General features: G+C 39.6%; 2 protein-coding genes and 1 long non-coding RNA gene across 15 annotated transcripts in view; 1 reads left to right on the top strand and 2 right to left on the bottom strand.

The window, feature by feature from the left end:
- Positions 1 to 3,992, bottom strand: part of LMO7 (LIM domain 7) — a 129,333-nt gene extending 125,341 nt beyond the window's left edge. For 9 of the 11 annotated variants that reach the window (XM_083819890.1, XM_083819898.1, XM_083819896.1 and 6 more), the window contains exon 1: positions 3,835 to 3,991. In XM_083819890.1, the coding sequence (XP_083676016.1) occupies positions 3,835 to 3,897 (63 nt within the window). In that variant the 5' untranslated portion in view covers positions 3,898 to 3,991. Of the gene's footprint in view, positions 1 to 3,834 lie in introns of all 11 variants that reach the window. The other 2 variants (XM_083819891.1, XM_083819889.1) reach the window with 1 other exon arrangement.
- Positions 3,993 to 4,013: 21 nt separating this feature from the next.
- Positions 4,014 to 6,114, top strand: LOC310892323. Its single transcript, XR_014578051.1, has 2 exons — positions 4,014 to 4,687; positions 4,772 to 6,114. It is a non-coding gene; the product is annotated as an uncharacterized lncRNA (long non-coding RNA).
- Positions 6,115 to 8,320: 2,206 nt separating this feature from the next.
- Positions 8,321 to 18,920, bottom strand: part of UCHL3 (ubiquitin C-terminal hydrolase L3) — a 43,423-nt gene continuing 32,823 nt past the window's right edge. For all 3 annotated transcript variants that reach the window (XM_083819911.1, XM_083819912.1, XM_083819913.1), the window contains 3 exons: positions 12,771 to 12,846; positions 10,230 to 10,288; positions 8,321 to 9,021 (listed from right to left, as the gene is read on the bottom strand). In XM_083819911.1, coding sequence (XP_083676037.1) covers positions 8,938 to 9,021; positions 10,230 to 10,288; positions 12,771 to 12,846 — 219 coding nt within the window. In that variant the 3' untranslated portion in view covers positions 8,321 to 8,937. The remainder of the gene's footprint in view (positions 9,022 to 10,229; positions 10,289 to 12,770; positions 12,847 to 18,920) is intronic.

The following is an 18,920-nucleotide window of genomic DNA, read 5'->3' on the forward strand; positions in this document are numbered from 1 at the left end:
TCAACTCTGAAAAGCCTACTGTAGTGGAATAATGAATGAAGCTGTTAGCACACACAGCAGCATTCAGATAAATCAGACTATTTTGCTGCCTGTTTAATGGCCATGGCACAATTGGAGCTGCAGAGCTGTCTTCAGTTGCCCTCCAGATAGGCTGGGGTCCGTTCCTCTAATGCTGCCTAGTGAAAATGATAAAAGCCTTCTCTTTAGAAATCCCACCCGTGCAATACCTCCTTCCATCAACACTGGGCAGTGCTGGCCATGGAAAGGCCTCCTCCTGTTGCACTGCAACATCCCTGCACGAGAAACAGCCCAGGACTATGGGATCTTCCTTGCCACTCCAAGGCTGGTGTTCCCGATGACAGCATCAAGCGAAATGAGCAGCTTTCAGAACATCTGACTTCAATAACGCCAGATCAGTCACTGGGGGAAGACTCACTCACTCACTTCCCACTCTCCCCCAGCCAGGATTTGTACATGGTGTACATTTGACTACTCTGAGGCAAGGGGAAGAAAAAAATAGAAACCAAGCGTTATTTGCCTCAGGGCACTCTAACTAAAGATTTACAGACTTTACGGGTCAGGTTTCAAGTTGCTTTAGCAAACAATTTCAAACCATAGACATTTACCTGAAGATTAGGGTTCATTTAAGAGACAGAAAACACAAACGTAAAGCTGAGAGGTTTTACAAGAGAACAGCCCCTCTTGAACTCTGAAACGATCCAGGGTGTCTGTGGGTAGAGGGCCCACATTTCACCTTTCTTTACACACACAGACTTGGTGGTGGACTGCGGAGAGGAAGGGGTAGGACTGCCCTCCCACCTCCTGAAACAAGAGTGCAGGAAACACAGACCGGGCAATTTGGATAGTTAATAGCCGGGTAGGAATGCTGGGTTTTGAGGAATAGCTCTGGCTTTCTGAAGCCATAATATGGAACAGAATGTAGTAAAATCGTTGTAAAAGCCCGGCTATTTCTAGCTCTGGCAAACACTGCTCTACCTTAGAGAAGCTATTTCTAAGCTGTGTTATTTCTGTATTTTATTCCTGTCTCAGCACACACCATATGCCCAGTTAAGGTGCTAAATAAAGGCCAAGCTGGATGTGATTTTGAGCAGCAGCAGTTGCTACACACACAGCTCAGAACACTCCAAAAGCCCCAAATGCACAAACCCAACACCACTGAGCAGTGCTGGGCTCTGGACAAGCCATCAGCACAGGGCACCCGAGAAGATTTGGTGTTTTGCAAGAAAATCACTACTCTTTCTCCAAAATGAGCCTGTGTGCTAGACAGTCAACTTTCCAAGAGGGACTAATCATCCCCAATTAGAGTTTGGGATATCAAGACAAGCAACACCCCCCCCCCCCCCCCCCCCCCCCGCCAGTTCTCCACAGTACACAAAACCTCTTTTACAAGAGACTGGGGGACTTTGCATTGTAAAGGCTACAGACCTGCCTTGTCTACATCATCATAAAATATGCCTGAACATGAACTTGAACTAAAAAAACAAACACAAAACCAAACCACAAAGTCTCTCCTTAACAAATACCAGACATCAAATGCAATTTTTATTGTTATTGCTTTTAATCAGTTTTATTTTAATAGCATGGAGGTTTCAGCTGGGAGCAGGCAGAACATGGACCTGAGCAGGGCACAAGTTGGTTTCTCTTAACAAAAGCTTCACGAATAGATGGGGAAAAACTTTTGGGGTGTTCTCCCCCCTTCCCCCCCCCCCCCGCTTTGTTTCGTTTCCCCTCCCACTCCCTGAGACCTGACAAATACAGCTACCCATTCCTGGAAGGAAGAAAAAAAAAAGAAAGAAAACCACTCTTTGAGCTCAGGTTTTCTGATTTGTTTATTTATTTTTTTAAATCTCAAAATCTAAAAAGCTCTTTATTGAAATACAGCAATAGGCTAACGTTGATTTCATTAGCAAAGGGAAATGTCAATGGTTCACAAAGAAATTTTTGCTCGCTATTTTAAATACCTACTAGCTAGTGGTTGTATGCTTTCATCTTCCTCTAACTTTAGAGGAAACTGGCACCAAAAAAAAAGAACTTACCAAATGGTAAGAACTTGAAGTTCATAAATATTTGGGAATCTGCCTCACCCTCAGAACCAATGGCTTAATCATTAGGAGTAGGTATTGTTACAAGTTTCACTCTCACTCACATGCATACCACTGCTTTGCACCAAGGTTCACAAAACCTTGGGATGTCTCATTACTCTAAAAATGTCTTCTCTTATACAACGGAAATGGTTGGCCTTGTGTATTTAGTTTATCTAGATTTAAAAAGTAGAGCAACACAACAGACCCTCTGAAATGAGAGCCTCATTTTATTTGAAAATAAATATTTACATTTTCCTTCAACACTAGAAAACTTTTAACATCCTGTGTATCAACACCTTCAGGTTTTTAAGTTACTTTGTTTAAAATAAAAGTTTATTCAAGGCATGAGTTTAAAACGTTACTTCAAAACGAGAAAAGCTTTCACATCTTGGAAAGAAAGTATAACCAGATAACCTAGAAGGGGGGCAGAATAATCTGAACATTTCCACTATAGAACAAATAGCATCGACCTCACACTTACATAGCTTTGCTATTGCTCCCACGTGCTACTGGCAGACAGGGAGATGCTTTTGTTGCATGGCAGAGCCAAACAACATCATACAGAAAGAGAAAAATCCCCAAACTCTTAAATTAAAGTTTTCAAAGGTGGTATAACATCATCTTCGTGGAACTCTCTAAAACAAGCTTTGCCAATTAAAAAAAAAAGTGCAAGAAATGTATATACAAGAGAAAAGTGCTTTAACAGCCTAAACTCATGGATATCTCTTAAAATTGACACCTGGGGATATCAGGGCTGCTTTAATTACCCAAACTCACAGATAGCAAATACACTTGAGAAAATCATTTGTGATACCCTTACCTACAGTGCTGTCAGTTCAAAACTCCCTGCCTTCCCTCAGTAGGATTTAAGCACTAGATGTCATTGTTTTACAGAGGAAACAAAGAAGCACGAACTCAGATCTCCACAAGCTTGCAAAGAAGAGGGTAAAAAGTACCAGACCCCCTCCTTTGAATATTTACTGTTTTGAAAGTTCCTACAATCGTGTTTGCGACCACCGAGGTTTCATCTCAGGCGGATGGGTGGGAGGGTACGCAGAAATACGATGAAGTTATTTAGACGTTCAACCACACACAGAGGGATTGCTGAAGTTCACCTTTAGAAGCACAGCCTGTCCCAAAAGGACGGACAGGGTCTAACACCTCTTCAAGCAGCATCCCCACTGCTGTCCTAGCCTACCCGCTCCCACCGCGACTTGACTCACAGCGAGCACTCAGGTGCCTGTTTCCTACCTTTTCCCGTGCATTACTCTATTGAGTGTGGTGACTGCAGAAATAGAGATATTTAAGACAAGCTATGTACAGTCAGACACTAATAGTTAAAACAAAAAAAAAAAAGAAAGAAAGAAAAGAGGAGAGAAGTAAATGACTTTAATTTCAGGTTACTATTTCCTACACTCTTCACAGACAGGAAGAAGAGCGCCTTTAATTCAAACCGTCTCGGAGCAAGAGCGCTGAAGAAGTAATTTAGGAGACGGTAGGAAATTGCGAGCCCTAATTACAGGAGCGGAGCCGTGCCAGCCTTTAATCGAGCCGCGGGGAGGGGGGAGCCGAGGGTACCGAAAGCACAGAACGACCCCTAAGAAACCAGCAGCCACGGCTGCTCACAGAGGAACGAAGCTGGGGAGCGGGACTCCAGGGGGACCCCGCAGGGACCCCGGCCCCCCCGGGAGCGGAGCAGGGGGACCCCAAGGGGGTTTCAGCGCCTCACCTCCAGCCACCTCCGCGCCTCGGCGAACGCCGCCTCGCACTCGGCGTCCTCTCGGCCCTCCATGGCCGGGCAGCGCTCGGTCCTCGGCCGGCAGCGGCCGCTGTCATTCAGCTGCCTCCTTTTAACGCTCCCGTCCCCGTCTCCTCCCTCCTTTTCTCCCTCCTCCTCTTCCTCCTCCCCCTGCCCCTCGGCGACCGCAGGAATCCGAGGAAGCCGCTCGCCGAGAAACCGCACCGCGGCCCCCGCCGCCTGCCGGGCACGGCTGGGGACCGCCCGCCTTCGGGGGCGACACCTTGTTCCCCGGCTGCCCCTTCAGGGGCGACACCTTGTCCCCCCGCCGCCCCTTCAGGGCCGCCACCACCTTGTCCTGCTACCCCTTTCGCCTTGCGAGAGACCAGGCCCGCTCGTGCCACCTTCCCTACCGGGAACCAGTGCCACCAGTAGCCCCCGCGGCAGCCACTGCTGCTTTCCCTGGCCCCCATATCCCCAACGGCTTTGGGACTTCCCGACACCTGGCATCGACCCGCGTTCAGGCCTGGAGCTGAACGCCTTCCCTGGGGAGGTCTTCCTTAGAGACACTTTCCTTGGGGAGGCCTTGCTTGGGGAGACCTTCCTCCGTGAACCTTTTCTCCTCCCCAGCGAGCCCTGTCTCCTCCCCAGGCCCACGGTAGCCGCAGGCCAGCTGGGGTGGCACCACACCACGCATTGCTGAAGTTTCTTCCAGGCTGCCCTGGCCCCGGAGTTGTGGCAGAGCTGGTGTGCTGACTGAACAGCGTGTGGGAGGGCATCAGCCACCCAGCGGAGCAGCTGAAGGGGGATCAGGACAAAAAGCCCTTTGCTGGCACGTTCAGGGGTACCTAATGTCATTGTCACTTTCTACTGAAGGTGAACTTTTTCTACTTGAACTTCTAATAGCGTTTTTCTTACGTTTCTGCAGTGCATCTCATTTCTGCTTTGTAGACCTTTTTAGGATGGGAGTGGAGACTTTAAGAGATCATCTCAACATACCAACCAAGAAGCTGTTAGCCATCAGCGTCTGCCGTACACGGAGATGTGGATTTAGCGGTACACAAAGGCATGAAAACCCAATGACAGTGGCTGAAATAAGTTCCGCAGCAGACAGAAATGATGTCGTTAGCTCCTCTCAGTGGTATGATTTAAGACATCTCTGATAAAAAGGCAGCAATGAGTGAAATTATAATGGAAGTTATAATTTTGAAGACTTTTGCTACTCCTCTTTCCTGCCTGAAGCCAGATCAGCCAGCCACAAGACTGAATGCAAGCCAAGAATCTGTGTTCCTCTCGAGTGGGAAGCCCGAGCATCAGAAACCAACCCTCCCACTCTCACTCGTTAGCGCTCATGACTGCAAAGATTAAAAAAAAAAAAAAGTCAAAGCAAGTATGCGCTGCTGTAGGCTGACGTCAGTTTTCATTAGTTGTCATCGCTAATTTCTTTCTGGAGAACTCATGCAGTGTTTCCAAGCCTTTTTACTTTACGTAAAAATAAGATGCTCACCCTTCGATAGAAGAAACCAACTATGAATACTATCAACAATTTAATTTGAGAATAAATTCCATGAAACGTGTTTGAAAAGGTCATGCTTTAAAAAGCTTCAATTATTTCTGGTTGTTTTATTGCACTTAATGACTAATGAAATCATTTTTCCTATGATTGTTTGACAGATCAAAAATCTCAAGTAAATTTGACAAGGGCCTCCTTTTAGTAAGCTGCAGAGACCACAGCAGCTTTCAAACAGCAGTTACTCACTGAGAAACAAAAGCTCCAAATGCACCATTTTTTTCTCAAAGTGAATTTTAACTTGTCACATATAAATTTTCTCTGTACGCACAAACAGCTGTAGTTTAATACACCTTTGAGCTAACAAGCTACCAGACTCTTAGATCAGAAAAAAATTACATATACCAGGCACGATTGCTAATTATTGGTGTCGAAAGTAGCAAACATCACTCTACTCGGCAAAAACGAAGCCTTGCCATGTCTGTGCTCCCAGGGATAAGTGAAGCAACAGTTTGTCACTTCCTTTTCGTAGAGTGTTCTACAAGTATTTGGTACAATAATATTTTCCATCAAGGCACATTTCATCCCCTCTCGAGGAAACTCCATATTTATTTTTTAAATATGGGCTGTGGGCTTGCTTTCTTTGTTTGTTTTTCTTCTGTATCTTGCATTTCAATGACAGAAGAGGTTTTTTCCTTCTCACGTAGTTTAAAAACTTGATGATGCAGCCATGACTGAAGGGAAAAACGCATTGCTCTGGTTCTTGCATTCTTGGTTTCTCAACAAAATGCTCGCAGTATCATGGGAAAGCGCACACCAATATACTTAAAAGAGCTTGAACAATCCCGAGTGCTTAATAGCAGCCCAGCTCCACTCAGGTAAAATTACAGAAGCGCTGAGTGTGCATCATCCCTTCACTCCTACACGCACGATTTCCATACGGTGATGTGCGTGGCCAGCCCGGGCTGCCACAGCCCAAGAGGGATTTCCTGGCAGTCACTAGCACTGAACGCCTGCAGCCAAACCATGCTATACGTGAAGGTGGCGAGGCTCTGGCAGGGCTGCACAAGTTTGGAAACAGAGCAGCATTTTCCCACGGAGCCTTAGGTAATGAGCAGAGGTTGTACAGGTGAGGCAACGCCTGCACGGGCAGCGCAGAACCAAAAACAACAAGTGGCTCTGCGGTGCTTTTGTGCCCTTGGTGAGAAGCCGGCTGGACAACACATGACAGCTCCGTGTTGGCACCTCACTCCTGGTATCCAACCTATCCAGGTTCTTCCAGTGCCAGAGATACTCCAACATCTTGCAGGTCGCAACACCTCCTGCGTCGGTGCACTGTTCTTCCCTTGTCAACACACTTTTAAGAACCCTTCTAAACGGAATGTTCATGAGAAAGTACCGTGTTACATATTAATAAACCCCAAATTAACACCGAAATTAAACCAAAATAGAAGGGAAGCTTACTCTGCAGGACAACTGATTTGAAGATTACATAGAGAAAAAAAACTGAGCAAATCTGTACTGCTAATATACCCAGAGTTCTTATTTATAAGCTTACTTGATATTTGAGATGTATTTTTCCAGTGTGCCCATGAAAAATCCCACCTCCATTTTACTATTCTAACCCTGTCATTTGACGTTTCCTTTGTCAGAAGTTCACTTAATCAGTCCTAATACTCAATTAAAATTCCAGTTATGAAGTTATTTTGCAGTAATTGCACATCCCTATTTATTACTTAAAAATACCAACATCTGAACATTGAAGAGCATATGGTGTAAATATTTTCCCAGATAACTGATGTATCTTTCAACTGCACTTCCTCTTCTTTCCCTACTCTGAAAGTGCCTTATCTATATTAACTATAGTTTAGTTGCTTAACTGCAATCCTCTGAGTGACATTTAACATAAAATATGCTCTACCCCAATTATCTTGTGACAACCTTTATTAGATTTCCTGGTATTAGTAGGAAAACAATGCAGTTTTTCTGCTTAACTTTGAGTTAAGCCCCTTTGACTGTTATTTAAAAACAAGTTTCAGGGCTTCAGTAATGTCCCTAGCAACATAAATACAAGTCTTAAAGACACTGCATTTTGTTGGGGTGAAAACAATACCCCAAAGGGAAGCTCATTAGTATTGTTCTTCCTTCTCACTTTTCCAGCCAGCTGACTTATAGAAAACAGACTCTTGTTGTTAGTGGATTCTCCAGGTGACATTTGTAGACAAACAATCTGACTTCTTTAGAGTGCAAAAGATGCTCTTAAGTGATAAAGCAGACTCCCAGGCCTCTTTCTTTTCACTAAAGAAGGAAAATTCTGCCAGATTACTTCTGGCATAATCCCATTCCTTTTTCCTGCAATGACAATTAATAAAGAATTAAAGCACCCTCTGGGACACTGAGGGTTCAATTTCCTTTGGCAGCAGTCTTAACTGGAAGCAAAACTGAAACATTTCACTTCAAAGCAATAAATAAATGCTTTTCTGAAATGTCAAAAATATGCCCATTACACAAAACCCACCTTCATGAGAATCCTAAAGCACAAAATTGCTCAGCCAAAAAAAAAAAAAAAAGTTGCTACTAATTCAAGTGGAAAAATTGGTCATCAGTATCTTAAGATCCCGTGGGTGGCATGGGAGAGATGGCACAGGGAAAGGATATCACATAGCATTCAGTAGTGCCACCTGACAAATTTATAAGATATTCCTACAGGGAAAAAAAAAGCATATGGCCATCATGGCTATCTTAAAATCTATAGACTATTTGTGTTCTCCTTGTAAAAAACTTCATTGAAACAGTCAGTATGTTTTCTATCATTTATTTCAGTTAGCTGAGATGCTTCATATGGCTGTATTCACCTGGGTGTTCCCTCTGCAGTCCTAGCAGTTCAACTACCGTTAGTTACTGTTGTAGCTTTTTGGGGGTGAAAAAAAATCACGTTTTTCCACATATACAAATAGCATACACTGGTTTAACTACATCTTTTTGATAATTTATTAACATTATTAGGCTTGAAAAACAAAATTAGTTTTTATTCAAAATGTAAAGATAAGAAATGCAAAATAGTAAGAAGAAACAGTCATTCTTCTGGCTTTTTTTCTTCCATATATTTATTTATAAATAATTCAGTGAAAATTGTCTTGAGTCACCTGCAAAAGTTCTTATAATATTCTTGTATCATTTCATTAAAAGATGCAGATAACCTCGTATTTCAAGTTTTTGCCCATTATCACCAACTCCACTCAAAATGTTATAAGCAAATGATATGAATGATAGTCCTGCTTTGAGCTAGCTCATCGTTATTACAATGAAGTATCACAGGTAGTAAATCCCAAAACTTTTAAGGGCGTGGAAGGAGAAAACCCCACCACACACAAGTCTTGCACAAAATGCATGCGTGTATATACATACACGAAGTTGCTTCAGGAACAAGCACTAAGATATAGCAAGGACAAATGCAAAGTTTATTCCACATATACTACAATTAATCAAGATGTTAGGGAAGTATCAAAATTTGTACTATTAACATATGGCAACAGTTTTATTGTTACAATACATTGCAGTAGATTAGCCCAACTGGAAAAGTTTTAAGCTGCAGACAGTGCGATTGCATTAAATCTTAATTCTTCTGGGTCACGTTCCATGAATTTCTTGCAAACCTCTATTGCATCCTAGGGAAAAACAAACAAACGAGACCACCACAATTATAAATCATACTTATTCAAAAAAAAGCAACTGACATATGAATAAATGGACTTTTCCAAAAAGGATTACTAAATAGTCTAACAAGTCTATATAAACTATATTTCTGATCTGAGTTACCACTATTCAGGATTATTTACGGCAGTCATATGGGCAGCATAAGAGACCAAAGGTTTTGTGCAGAACCAGAACAACACTGATTTTTTGTGACTGAATATTAGTTTGTGCAACAGATGTGTTACTTGTCTGACTTTCCAAACGCATCTCCCAAGCTTGCCTTTACTAGTATTGCTCTACTCTGATTTTTTTCCTTTGTCTCAAGATGAACATAAGATGTGCGGGGTAAGTGAAAGATTATTTATAATTCCTTTAACTGGCTTTGGGGTGCAATATGGAGACCACATGTTATCAGAAAAAAAAAAAAAAGGCCTTAAAATAAAAAGAAAAAGCTTTATCCAACTTCTTCCCCGGCCCAAACAAGCACAAATTGTATGCACACTTTACAGAGATTAGTCAACAGTACTAAACCATAGAAGGTTTTGTTTGTTTGTTTTTCAGTTTCTCTGGTTTCCTTCTTTTGTAAAGCTAATCCAGTCTGGATACCGTACGAGTCAGATGTACACATTGCCTTCTCTCAGCTTCAACTTATTATCCTTCTTTGGGGATGGCAGTTTATCCCGCCAGTTAACTGTATTCCTTTCAGATTCACTTCTCAGCTAAGCAGCTCCCAACACAAAGACACATCCAAAAGAAACCATGAATCCAGACAAGAATGATTATTAGCAAGGAAGAAAGGGCAGAAATTGTAAGTGTTGGAAAGCAGATCAACTTCTGTCTAACTTGGTGCCTATCAAACTAACTAAACCGAATGAAAGAAAATGAGATATTTTCAATTTAATCATTTCATCTCATGTACAATTTCAAAAAAGCACTGGCATATGAAAATCCCAGCAGAGAAAAAAGTCAGTCTGATCTGTTACAGTCAGCCCTTCTGACATTCCCCGTTTTTGCATTATGGTATTCTCTCAACACCCATCACAACATGAGCATTCTGAAATACTTACTTTAAAACTGAATAAACATAATTTTGTCTCTCAAACCCACTCGCTCATCCAGCCATAAATATAGCAAGATTGAATTTTGTATGACACCATTTAAGAATATTTTCTATTCCTACCTCTAGGAAAGAATCATCACTAGTTTCTCCATGGTTTATTGGAAATGGCTTGCGTCCATCTGTGGAAACAGAAAGCAGGATTGATCAATGCATTTATAAAATTAAAATAGAAATGCTTCATTTTTTTGCTAGAAGAAACAATTCAACAGCTTCATTTTTTTACCTCTATTTACAAAAATGCTACTTTCTTTTTGATAGAAGTATCACACGAACTATAATATGCAGCTAGCTATTCCCTAGTTTCTTCTCTACTGTTGACTGCTTCAACAGGCATCATTAGGTACATCCTTCTGCAGTAAAAATATCCAATCAAAGTGATGAATTATCTTTTATTTGAAAAAATAAGGCTATAAGGCTATGAGTTGCAACTTTTCAACTTTTTAGTGCTGGTACAGTACTTCTGTTTTTCAAGGGGAGAAGAACAATTTCAACTACACTTACTGGATTTACTCAGACATCTGTGGTGTTTGACAACTGTCATCAGGGACTCCATGACAGACCAAACCCACTAGTTGGAAGAGCATAACTGAAATGTTATTCTCATTTAAACAACAAACAAACCCAATAGCTTAGGTACTAGGTATTTTCACAACACTTAAAAAAAAAAAAAAAAAAGGGGTTGCTATAACTACATTTTTTCCCCATTTGCAATATAATAATGCTGTAACTCCCAGTATTTTTAAATAATTCTATTTATAGAAATAAGTTTGACGTTATTTATATGAGATGTATAACAATATGAGAACATATGTCAGCATATCTTAAGTATTTGCTAGACCAAATTCCCTTTTGGTTCTGTCCTTTTTAAAGGCTTCCCTCCCCACAGATTCCACTGAAATCAACACTACTTCCAATATACATTTTCCATAACTGAAAATAGATTCTATGTTAAAATGCTTTTGTATTTACAACCATGAACAGCCTCTTGTTCATATTAGAACAGTGACTGAAGATATAATAACACAAATTTGTCAGAACATGCCAGGAAACAATACTGAGCATTCAGTTCTGTTGCAAAATAGGTTTGATTAGATTTTTTTTTTTTTTTTTTTTACATACAACTTGGCAGAACTGTATTTTAAATTCATCTGCCTATAAATAATGTCTTCAGTGCTTATGTTTTTACTACAGAATATTCATGTGACTCCCCAGCATTTTCTGCCTGCCAAAGCCCACATGCAGGCCACAGTGACTAAAGCCAGTGAACGAACCAAAAACCTTCTCCCATTTCCTACTTTTAAGTATTTTTTGCTTTCTTCCACTAGTCCAGAGAGGAGTTATTTTAAGAACAAAGGAAATAATATTAGCATTCCACTATACAGTTGAGCTAGATGCCTTTTTTTTTTTAATTGAAGCAAGAAATTAAAGTGGGCTTTAAAATGATAATCGTAATTCGTAGCGTGCTCTTTAAGTAGAGCAAATTAATGAACAATGAAGAGGTAGCATGGAAATAGTTGCACACAACTGAAAAAAAACAGGAAGCCATTCATCATGCTTTGAAATTTAGAGTCAGAAAATATTTAGATTACATCCTACAGTATTTGGATGCTATTTCCATGCTATTTGATCTAGTTCACTGACAGACCTACAGCATCATGAAAATACAGAATTTAATGCCTACTGTTCGTGGATGGCCACTGATATTAACCCTTAGATTCACTTTAATATAAACATCTAACATACTGCTTATGTCCCAGGTTATGATTAGTTGTCACCTGTTAAGGGCATTGCTTAATTACATGCGGATTTTCAAAAGTAGCAGCAAATGTTCTCACCATAAAATACTGGAAAAATTAGGTTAGGAAAGACCGTTAACTTCCAATTTTTAAATCCGTAACTACTTGATAGTTTTTTTAAAAGGCCTGCAGCAAAATATGGTTGCCCAGCAACATGCTTCAGATTTGAGTCATTAGAGAATATTTGAGCAGAACCTGCTGCTACACAGTCTGAAGAGGGGAGGAAAATAGCTGTAAGTAATTCAGAAAACAGAGATACTGTTTGGAAGTTAACTGTCTAGTGAGCACTAAATTAAGACAGATTAAAAACTAACCAGCCTCTAACAAATGAGTTGCAGAGCATTAGTATCTGGCTAGTATTCTGAATATGTAATTTCTACTTTAACTGTATCATGCTATTTAATAATATAACTAACACTTGCAAAGTTGCATACAGTTCATTTATTAAGCAAGTCAGGGACACAAATATAAGTGCTTTCCTCTCTGAAAGTATAAGTGTTCGTCACTTCTTTCATGCTTCCTGTCTCTGCAAATAATAGAGGAAATTCAGAGACAGTCAAGTATTATGTTCGATTTTATCTTAGTAGAAGAGAGTTGAGGAAAGGTCAATCCAAAAAAGCAATGGGAAAATTGCTGCAATCGTTTGACAGAAACCCTGCCACCCCTTAAACCCGACGATGCATTTGAAAAGAACTTAAATCCTACATTAAATCAAATCATCTAGTCTCAAACTCTGATAGTTAATGAGATTACTAGTTGTATTTCTTTTGAACAAATGGAGAGAAGAGATAAAAAGCGTCCTTACCCAATTCATAGAGATGACCACCTACGTTAACTAATGCAATAAAGTGAAGATCTACTTTTTCATCTATACTTGGTGCCTGCAAAACAAACAAAAACCATATTGCATTCATTAAGACTCATCACAGTACGATTAACGAGAATATATCATAATACGCAAGACACCTGGCCAAGAGATAGCAAGTGAGAAGCACATTCTGGATCTATGCAGAATGGCAGAAGCCACACTGCAAAACATTTTTAAACATAAAGAAGCTTCCTGAAAATACATACACATCAGTAAGAATCATCTCATTCAAGCTCCTGGAAGCATTTTCAGTTTTAGTTCTATATAACAACTTTGTTTTTCATTACTGAATTAGTAGTAGTATCAATTCAAATACACCAGCATTAAAAATCAGATATTGATATAAATAGCAACTCCTTCACTAACCCACCTCCCGTCACAAAGTGATGTAGGACTGAAGTGTGAACCTACAGTATTTTAAAACCAAAAACATTCACTTGGTCAAAGTAATTTTTCTGGTACGTCATTTATAGTAGTTAACCTGTCTTCTCCTCACAGGCAGAGGAAAGAAACAACTCCCAGGATATAGTTCACACATCTCCTAATTGGCAAGGAAGGAAAACTGCGAGGTGCATAGAGCTCCATTCATTTCAGAGACTCCTGTCTCAGAGACTTCTGCAATTCTGAGGTAGCATCACAGGCATCACCACTGCATATCAAGAAAGGACTGAAGTGCAGTGACAGCATCAAGTGACATGACATAAAAAAATGGTTAGTCGGTAAAGATCTATCTAGCACAGTACCATGTTGCCAACTGCAGCCAGCAAAGGCTTTTTCAGGAGAAGAAAACAGGGCATGCACATTGTTCTACTCTACCAGCATGCACTCCCAGCACCATGTCCACTAAGAAACGTTTTTTGAATTTCCATGCCAAAAGCTGCATCATCACTGTTATGTTCAGTAACAACTGATGCTCTTCTTTCCTCATGAATCTGTCCAGTCTGCACCTGGGCCCTGATCCACAAGTAATAAGATACTGCTTGATGGAATGGGAAAAAGAACCTCAGTTTGTCTTAAAGAGACTATCAAGAATCCGACTTAGGTGAAAATATATTTAATATATTTCTCCTCCATCCTTGCTCCTAGCCTTATGTGAATTTCTTAAAGCATTAAAAATCTAAGAATTTAGCAGAAACAGATTACAGCAAAAAATGAATTGTGTAGAACCTTACATTTACATCATGTTATCAAGACTGGGTTAAAATTTTCCTTCTTTCTGATGATCATGAAGAAAGACTTTAAAAGATGAAAAAACAGCAAATCAAACCAACAGAGTGAAGGAGAAGGAACCATAAGTCCTTCAACAGATCAAGAACACCAAAAACCACATTACAGAGGAACTGCCAACAGCTTATGGAAATTCTATATATGAAGTTCAAAAAGAAAACAACAACAACAAAAAAACAAACCATAAACAACCTCCCCCAGTCCTCATTTGATTCCTCTCTGTGACAGTTAAAGACTGAAAGACACCAATACCCTGTTTCACCTTTGTTTCGGAAGGCCTTAAATGCAAAAAGGGCATTCCTGCAGCTGCAGATGAAGATGATATGAAAGGGACAAGAGGATCTTTCCACCAGAACTCCAAAGAATGTTTTTTCCTTATGGTGTATGTGAATTATCTTTGAGAATTTTGTTTTAATGAACGCGCTAACAGTGCCGCAGCTTAGAAAAAGAAGCACCCTCAGAATTTGGCAACCCCAGTTGTAAACTTCCCAAGATCACAAGCTTCAGTAACTTCCCCAAAACCACACAGGACAGTGACTGACAACCAATAGGAATAGGTGCCATCAATCAGTCAACTGTTCAGAGGCATGTAAACCATGGTGCTACATTGCCACCTAATCCCAGTGCAGCAGTATGGCTTCACAGCTGTTGACTTTTCAATGAAAGCTACCAACTGGGAAATCTGAACTCAAGGAATTTCAGGGTAAGGGGAAAGACTACTATCAGGTAGTCTCACTTTATGAAAGAAATGGGTTGGCATTTAAAAGCTCTCAAACTAAAACTAATTGGGCTCAAATCTACATTAACTAGAAGAGCTCACGGTATCACAATTCTATTTCTATTTTCCGATTTTCAAGATTTGGTTTTGTTCATATTTAGAACAAAATACATTTGCCCCTTTGACCACTTTGAGGCTTTATTTATTTATTTTCTTAAACTAGCTTCTAGTAAGGACCTGTTCTATAGAGAGACACTTGACGTGCTTGGAATGCGAAGTCTACATACAGGTAGAAGATGGATAGGGAGGCCATCAAAGCAGCATGATCAACTTTTCTTAGAATTTATTTGAAGACAGTTATAGAATGCTGCTAGGATTTTGTATGTGCCTAATCTAATTATCATACTTTCATTAAGTGCTATTGCCACAATCCTCGAGAAATGTTGTGTCTGCATTTGAAATTCTGAGCTGTCACAGAAAAAAATTGAGCAAACTCATAGAGAGGATGAAAGTTCTACGCCATTATTGAAGCTTCTATCATCAGCTCTAATGTAGACCATTTCCTTCCCTTGTGATTTCTTTTCATCTGATCTAGGATAGTAATAAATTTACTATGAAATAGATCTATCCCATTTCTTGAAACGTTAAGATTTCAAGCATTTCTTTTATACTTTTGTATAAACACAGAGAAACAATAGCATCTGAAGAGTCAAGACAACCTAAAGCTTTATGTTGCTTATGACTTCGGCAAACAAGTAACTGGATTAAAGTTTCCCAGTGTGATGAATCTAATTCAGAATATTCCCACACATGCTGGGAAGAAGAAAAGACAACAATTTGCATGTGTGTGCATGCATGCGTGTGCACGCACACGCAAAAAGCTGCCTTTTCAGGCCAATTTCTACTTCACTGGGAAGCTCCAGCAATTCTAACACTTGGACCAGATGATTTTAAATATCAAAGGGAGGGAAAGAAGAGGGAATATCAGCTTCAGGGAGATGTCTTGTGGTTTCTACAAAAAGCTACACCTTTGGTCAAGGTTTCAGCTTTTAATAAACAGTCTGCAGGAATGCTTAACAGAAAAAGAGAACATAGCTCTAAGAAGTCCGTTTGCATGTTCATTAATAGGTAGTATTTTAATAGCAATTACAGGATTTTCTCTTTATTACTCTTCTTCTCAAAGAGAACTGTAACATCAACATCAGTCAAGTGCTGGGAATATCTGTTCCTTTGGTTTTCCACTTAGGAAGCCCTCTCAGTGTGCAGGAGACAGCAGATTTGAACGATCATTCTGAAGAACGACAAAGGAATGAGAAAGACCTAAAAATCCAAACAAGATCATTGTCTAGCTAGGATTCAGAACTGACCTCTGGGATTCAAGATTCATTTTTCAAGTCTTCAGAACAGCTGTAGCACTCAGTGAATAAAAGAATTTCTTTCTTTCCCATCCAGAAGAGACAGAAAGAATACAAATATCAGTATCTTGGGTAGCTTACAGAAGCTTATGTTATTGCTTCAGCCTTACTATAAGAAAGAAGTTTTGGTGGTATATGTCAGTGGACACAACTTTTCCAATTTCTCTTTAAAAGAAAATCTGAAAAATAATGACCAGCAGATTTGAAGTGGATTTGAATAGAAAAAAAAATACAAAAAGTTTAGCACTCAAAGTGATGATTCTAAGAACATATAATTTGTTCTGAAGGTACTGAGGTAACTCTTAATGATAATAATATAGCGTAACTTTGTGGACATCCACTGTCATAGAGTTCACAAACTTTAGCACATGTGCTCAACAGGCAACTTTCCAACCTTTCAGTATCCTTTATTCTCATCATTTCACATTTAGCAGCTATTTTCTCTGGTGTCTTCCAACTGCTCTCATCCCCTATATAACAAAACAGCTTTTTGCTATTAAAGGTGTTCCAAGGTTCACGGAAGTGACAGCCAGCGAAAACAGCACTTCCCAAGGCTTTTACCGTGCAAATGGTAACACCTTCCTATTCCCTCTTGTACTAAGAAGTTCTTTGATTTCACCTTTCAGAATTGCAGGCTGCCCTTTGCTCACAAACTACAACATTCTTCTTTCTTCTTGTTGCACTAACCTTCAGAAACTCAAAGGTACAATCCTAAGTCACTATTAGCCCAACCATATCAGCTGGTCTAATAAACTTCATCTCCTACACAGTCTATCTTGCTAATGCACTTAAACCATTATCATCATCTAGGAGGCAGCATTCAACTTCCATCCATTTGAAATCTTTTGATCTTCATATGTTGGTAATTTAGTACAAAACTTGATCAAATCCCCTAGTTTCTTTTCTCCAAAGCTGCGCTTCAGGAGCAAACACAACATTGGGAAAAAGGATATGTATCTCTATCTTGCTATTACGGCCATATTGAGTAACTCCTCATCTCATTCTGCTTAAAATTTATTTATATATAAAAAACGATATAAAACCAGATTCAGTGATACATCACTGACAGATTTCATTGACAGATCATCACTGACAGATACATCAATGACAGATTTCAGGCAGCTGCTTCTAACTGAATCTTGTATTTTATTATTTCCTTACACTAGCTCTTGGGAAAATGCAGTGAGGTAAGAGGCCCCACAAACCAGTTCAGCAAAATGCTTTGTGTTACAGGCAGTGACTAAAAAAAAAAAAAGCCACAAACAAAAGTTACAAACCAAAAATAAAAAACACCACTTGTGTTAAGTCAAGAAAATGATATCAGAAATCTGTCAAATTATAGAAGGAGGTAAAGACTGATATGGAAAAGACAATTTTGCATAACCTTAAGGAACAAAGTTGCAGATGCATCAAACGAAGATTATGACAAGAGTGACTAGTAATTCTAAGAAAAGAAAGTCTGTTAGCGGTTTAAATGTACAATTGCACTCACAAGAAGTTATGAGAAGACAAAGGAAAAACTAATTGAAGTGATGTTTGCACAAAAGAACAATAGGTATGGCTTGGATTCAATAAGTTTTGAAGTAAAAGGGAAAAAGTGATGCCTCTGCTATTGGGTAGATCAGGCGTCTACAATTTCCATTTTGAAGCATGGGACATACTTACACTACCCTTAGGCAAACTTACTCTGTATGCCTGTGACAGGCATTTGAATCCTGTTAAAACACTGTAATTAAAACAATGACCACTGGAATGATGATCACGAGTTTCAGCAAGATTATTTCTGACTCATTCTCAGAGACCAGTCACATCTCTATTCATGCTCAATATACTGCAGTAAGTTTACTGAATTTGAGATGCTCTGAAGCTTCACGGCTGAACATGCACAGCTTACTTCAGATCAAGGTATCCCTTGTCCAGATGAAAAGAAAAATGCAAAGCGATTGTGTCAAGTGTTGACCCAAAAATGGACAAGAAGTTCCCTTGCTAAGCACTGTCTGATGTATTTTTCTACCATGCTGTCTGTCTAAAGCTTATTAATTTTATGTCCTAACTGTGGTTAAAACATGCAAGTATCAGGTTATGTAAAATTCCAAGCTGCACAACAGCAGCACCTGTAGGACAGCAGCAACTGATTTTGAACAAGAGGATGTCAAGCAAGAATGTGAAATTCAGAGATGGGCTCCATCAATGATGGAGTATCTGGATACAGAATGCTTATAAAAACACAAATCTACCTGTAAATAGGTAAGCGAGAGGGATTATTCAGCAGTACGCAGTTCTCAAGAGGTATTTTTTATTTTTAAGAAAAAGGAACTTTAGTCTGACACAGAAATCAAAGGTTGAGTAACCGAGGAGAAAAAACAAAGCAAGTTTTCTTATTTGAGAAGTGCAAGAAAGAAAAAAGAACTAAAAGATTAGAGTGACATAAAAAGCTGCAAAATGATCTCAAAGCAAGCAGAGGCAAAAAAACTACAAGAATAGATTAATTGAAAGAGCAAGAGATCATTACAAAGGTTGAGAAAAAGTCAACATTACTAATAAGGCACGTTATTAATTATAGCTTAAAAATTCATGACATCTACTGCAATTTATGGTGTTTGCACAGAACACTTCAGGATTGTGTTTTCAATATTTTTCTATAATATGGGTTCCTCAGTCATCTGGAGACTTTACCTAAAAAGTCAAAGAAATATTTCAAGTATGGAGAGTCATTTTATTTAAGGA

Source organism: Anser anser (genome assembly GCF_964211835.1).
Source record: "Anser anser genome assembly, chromosome: 1".
In the NCBI taxonomy this organism is placed as follows: Eukaryota; Metazoa; Chordata; class Aves; order Anseriformes; family Anatidae; genus Anser; species Anser anser.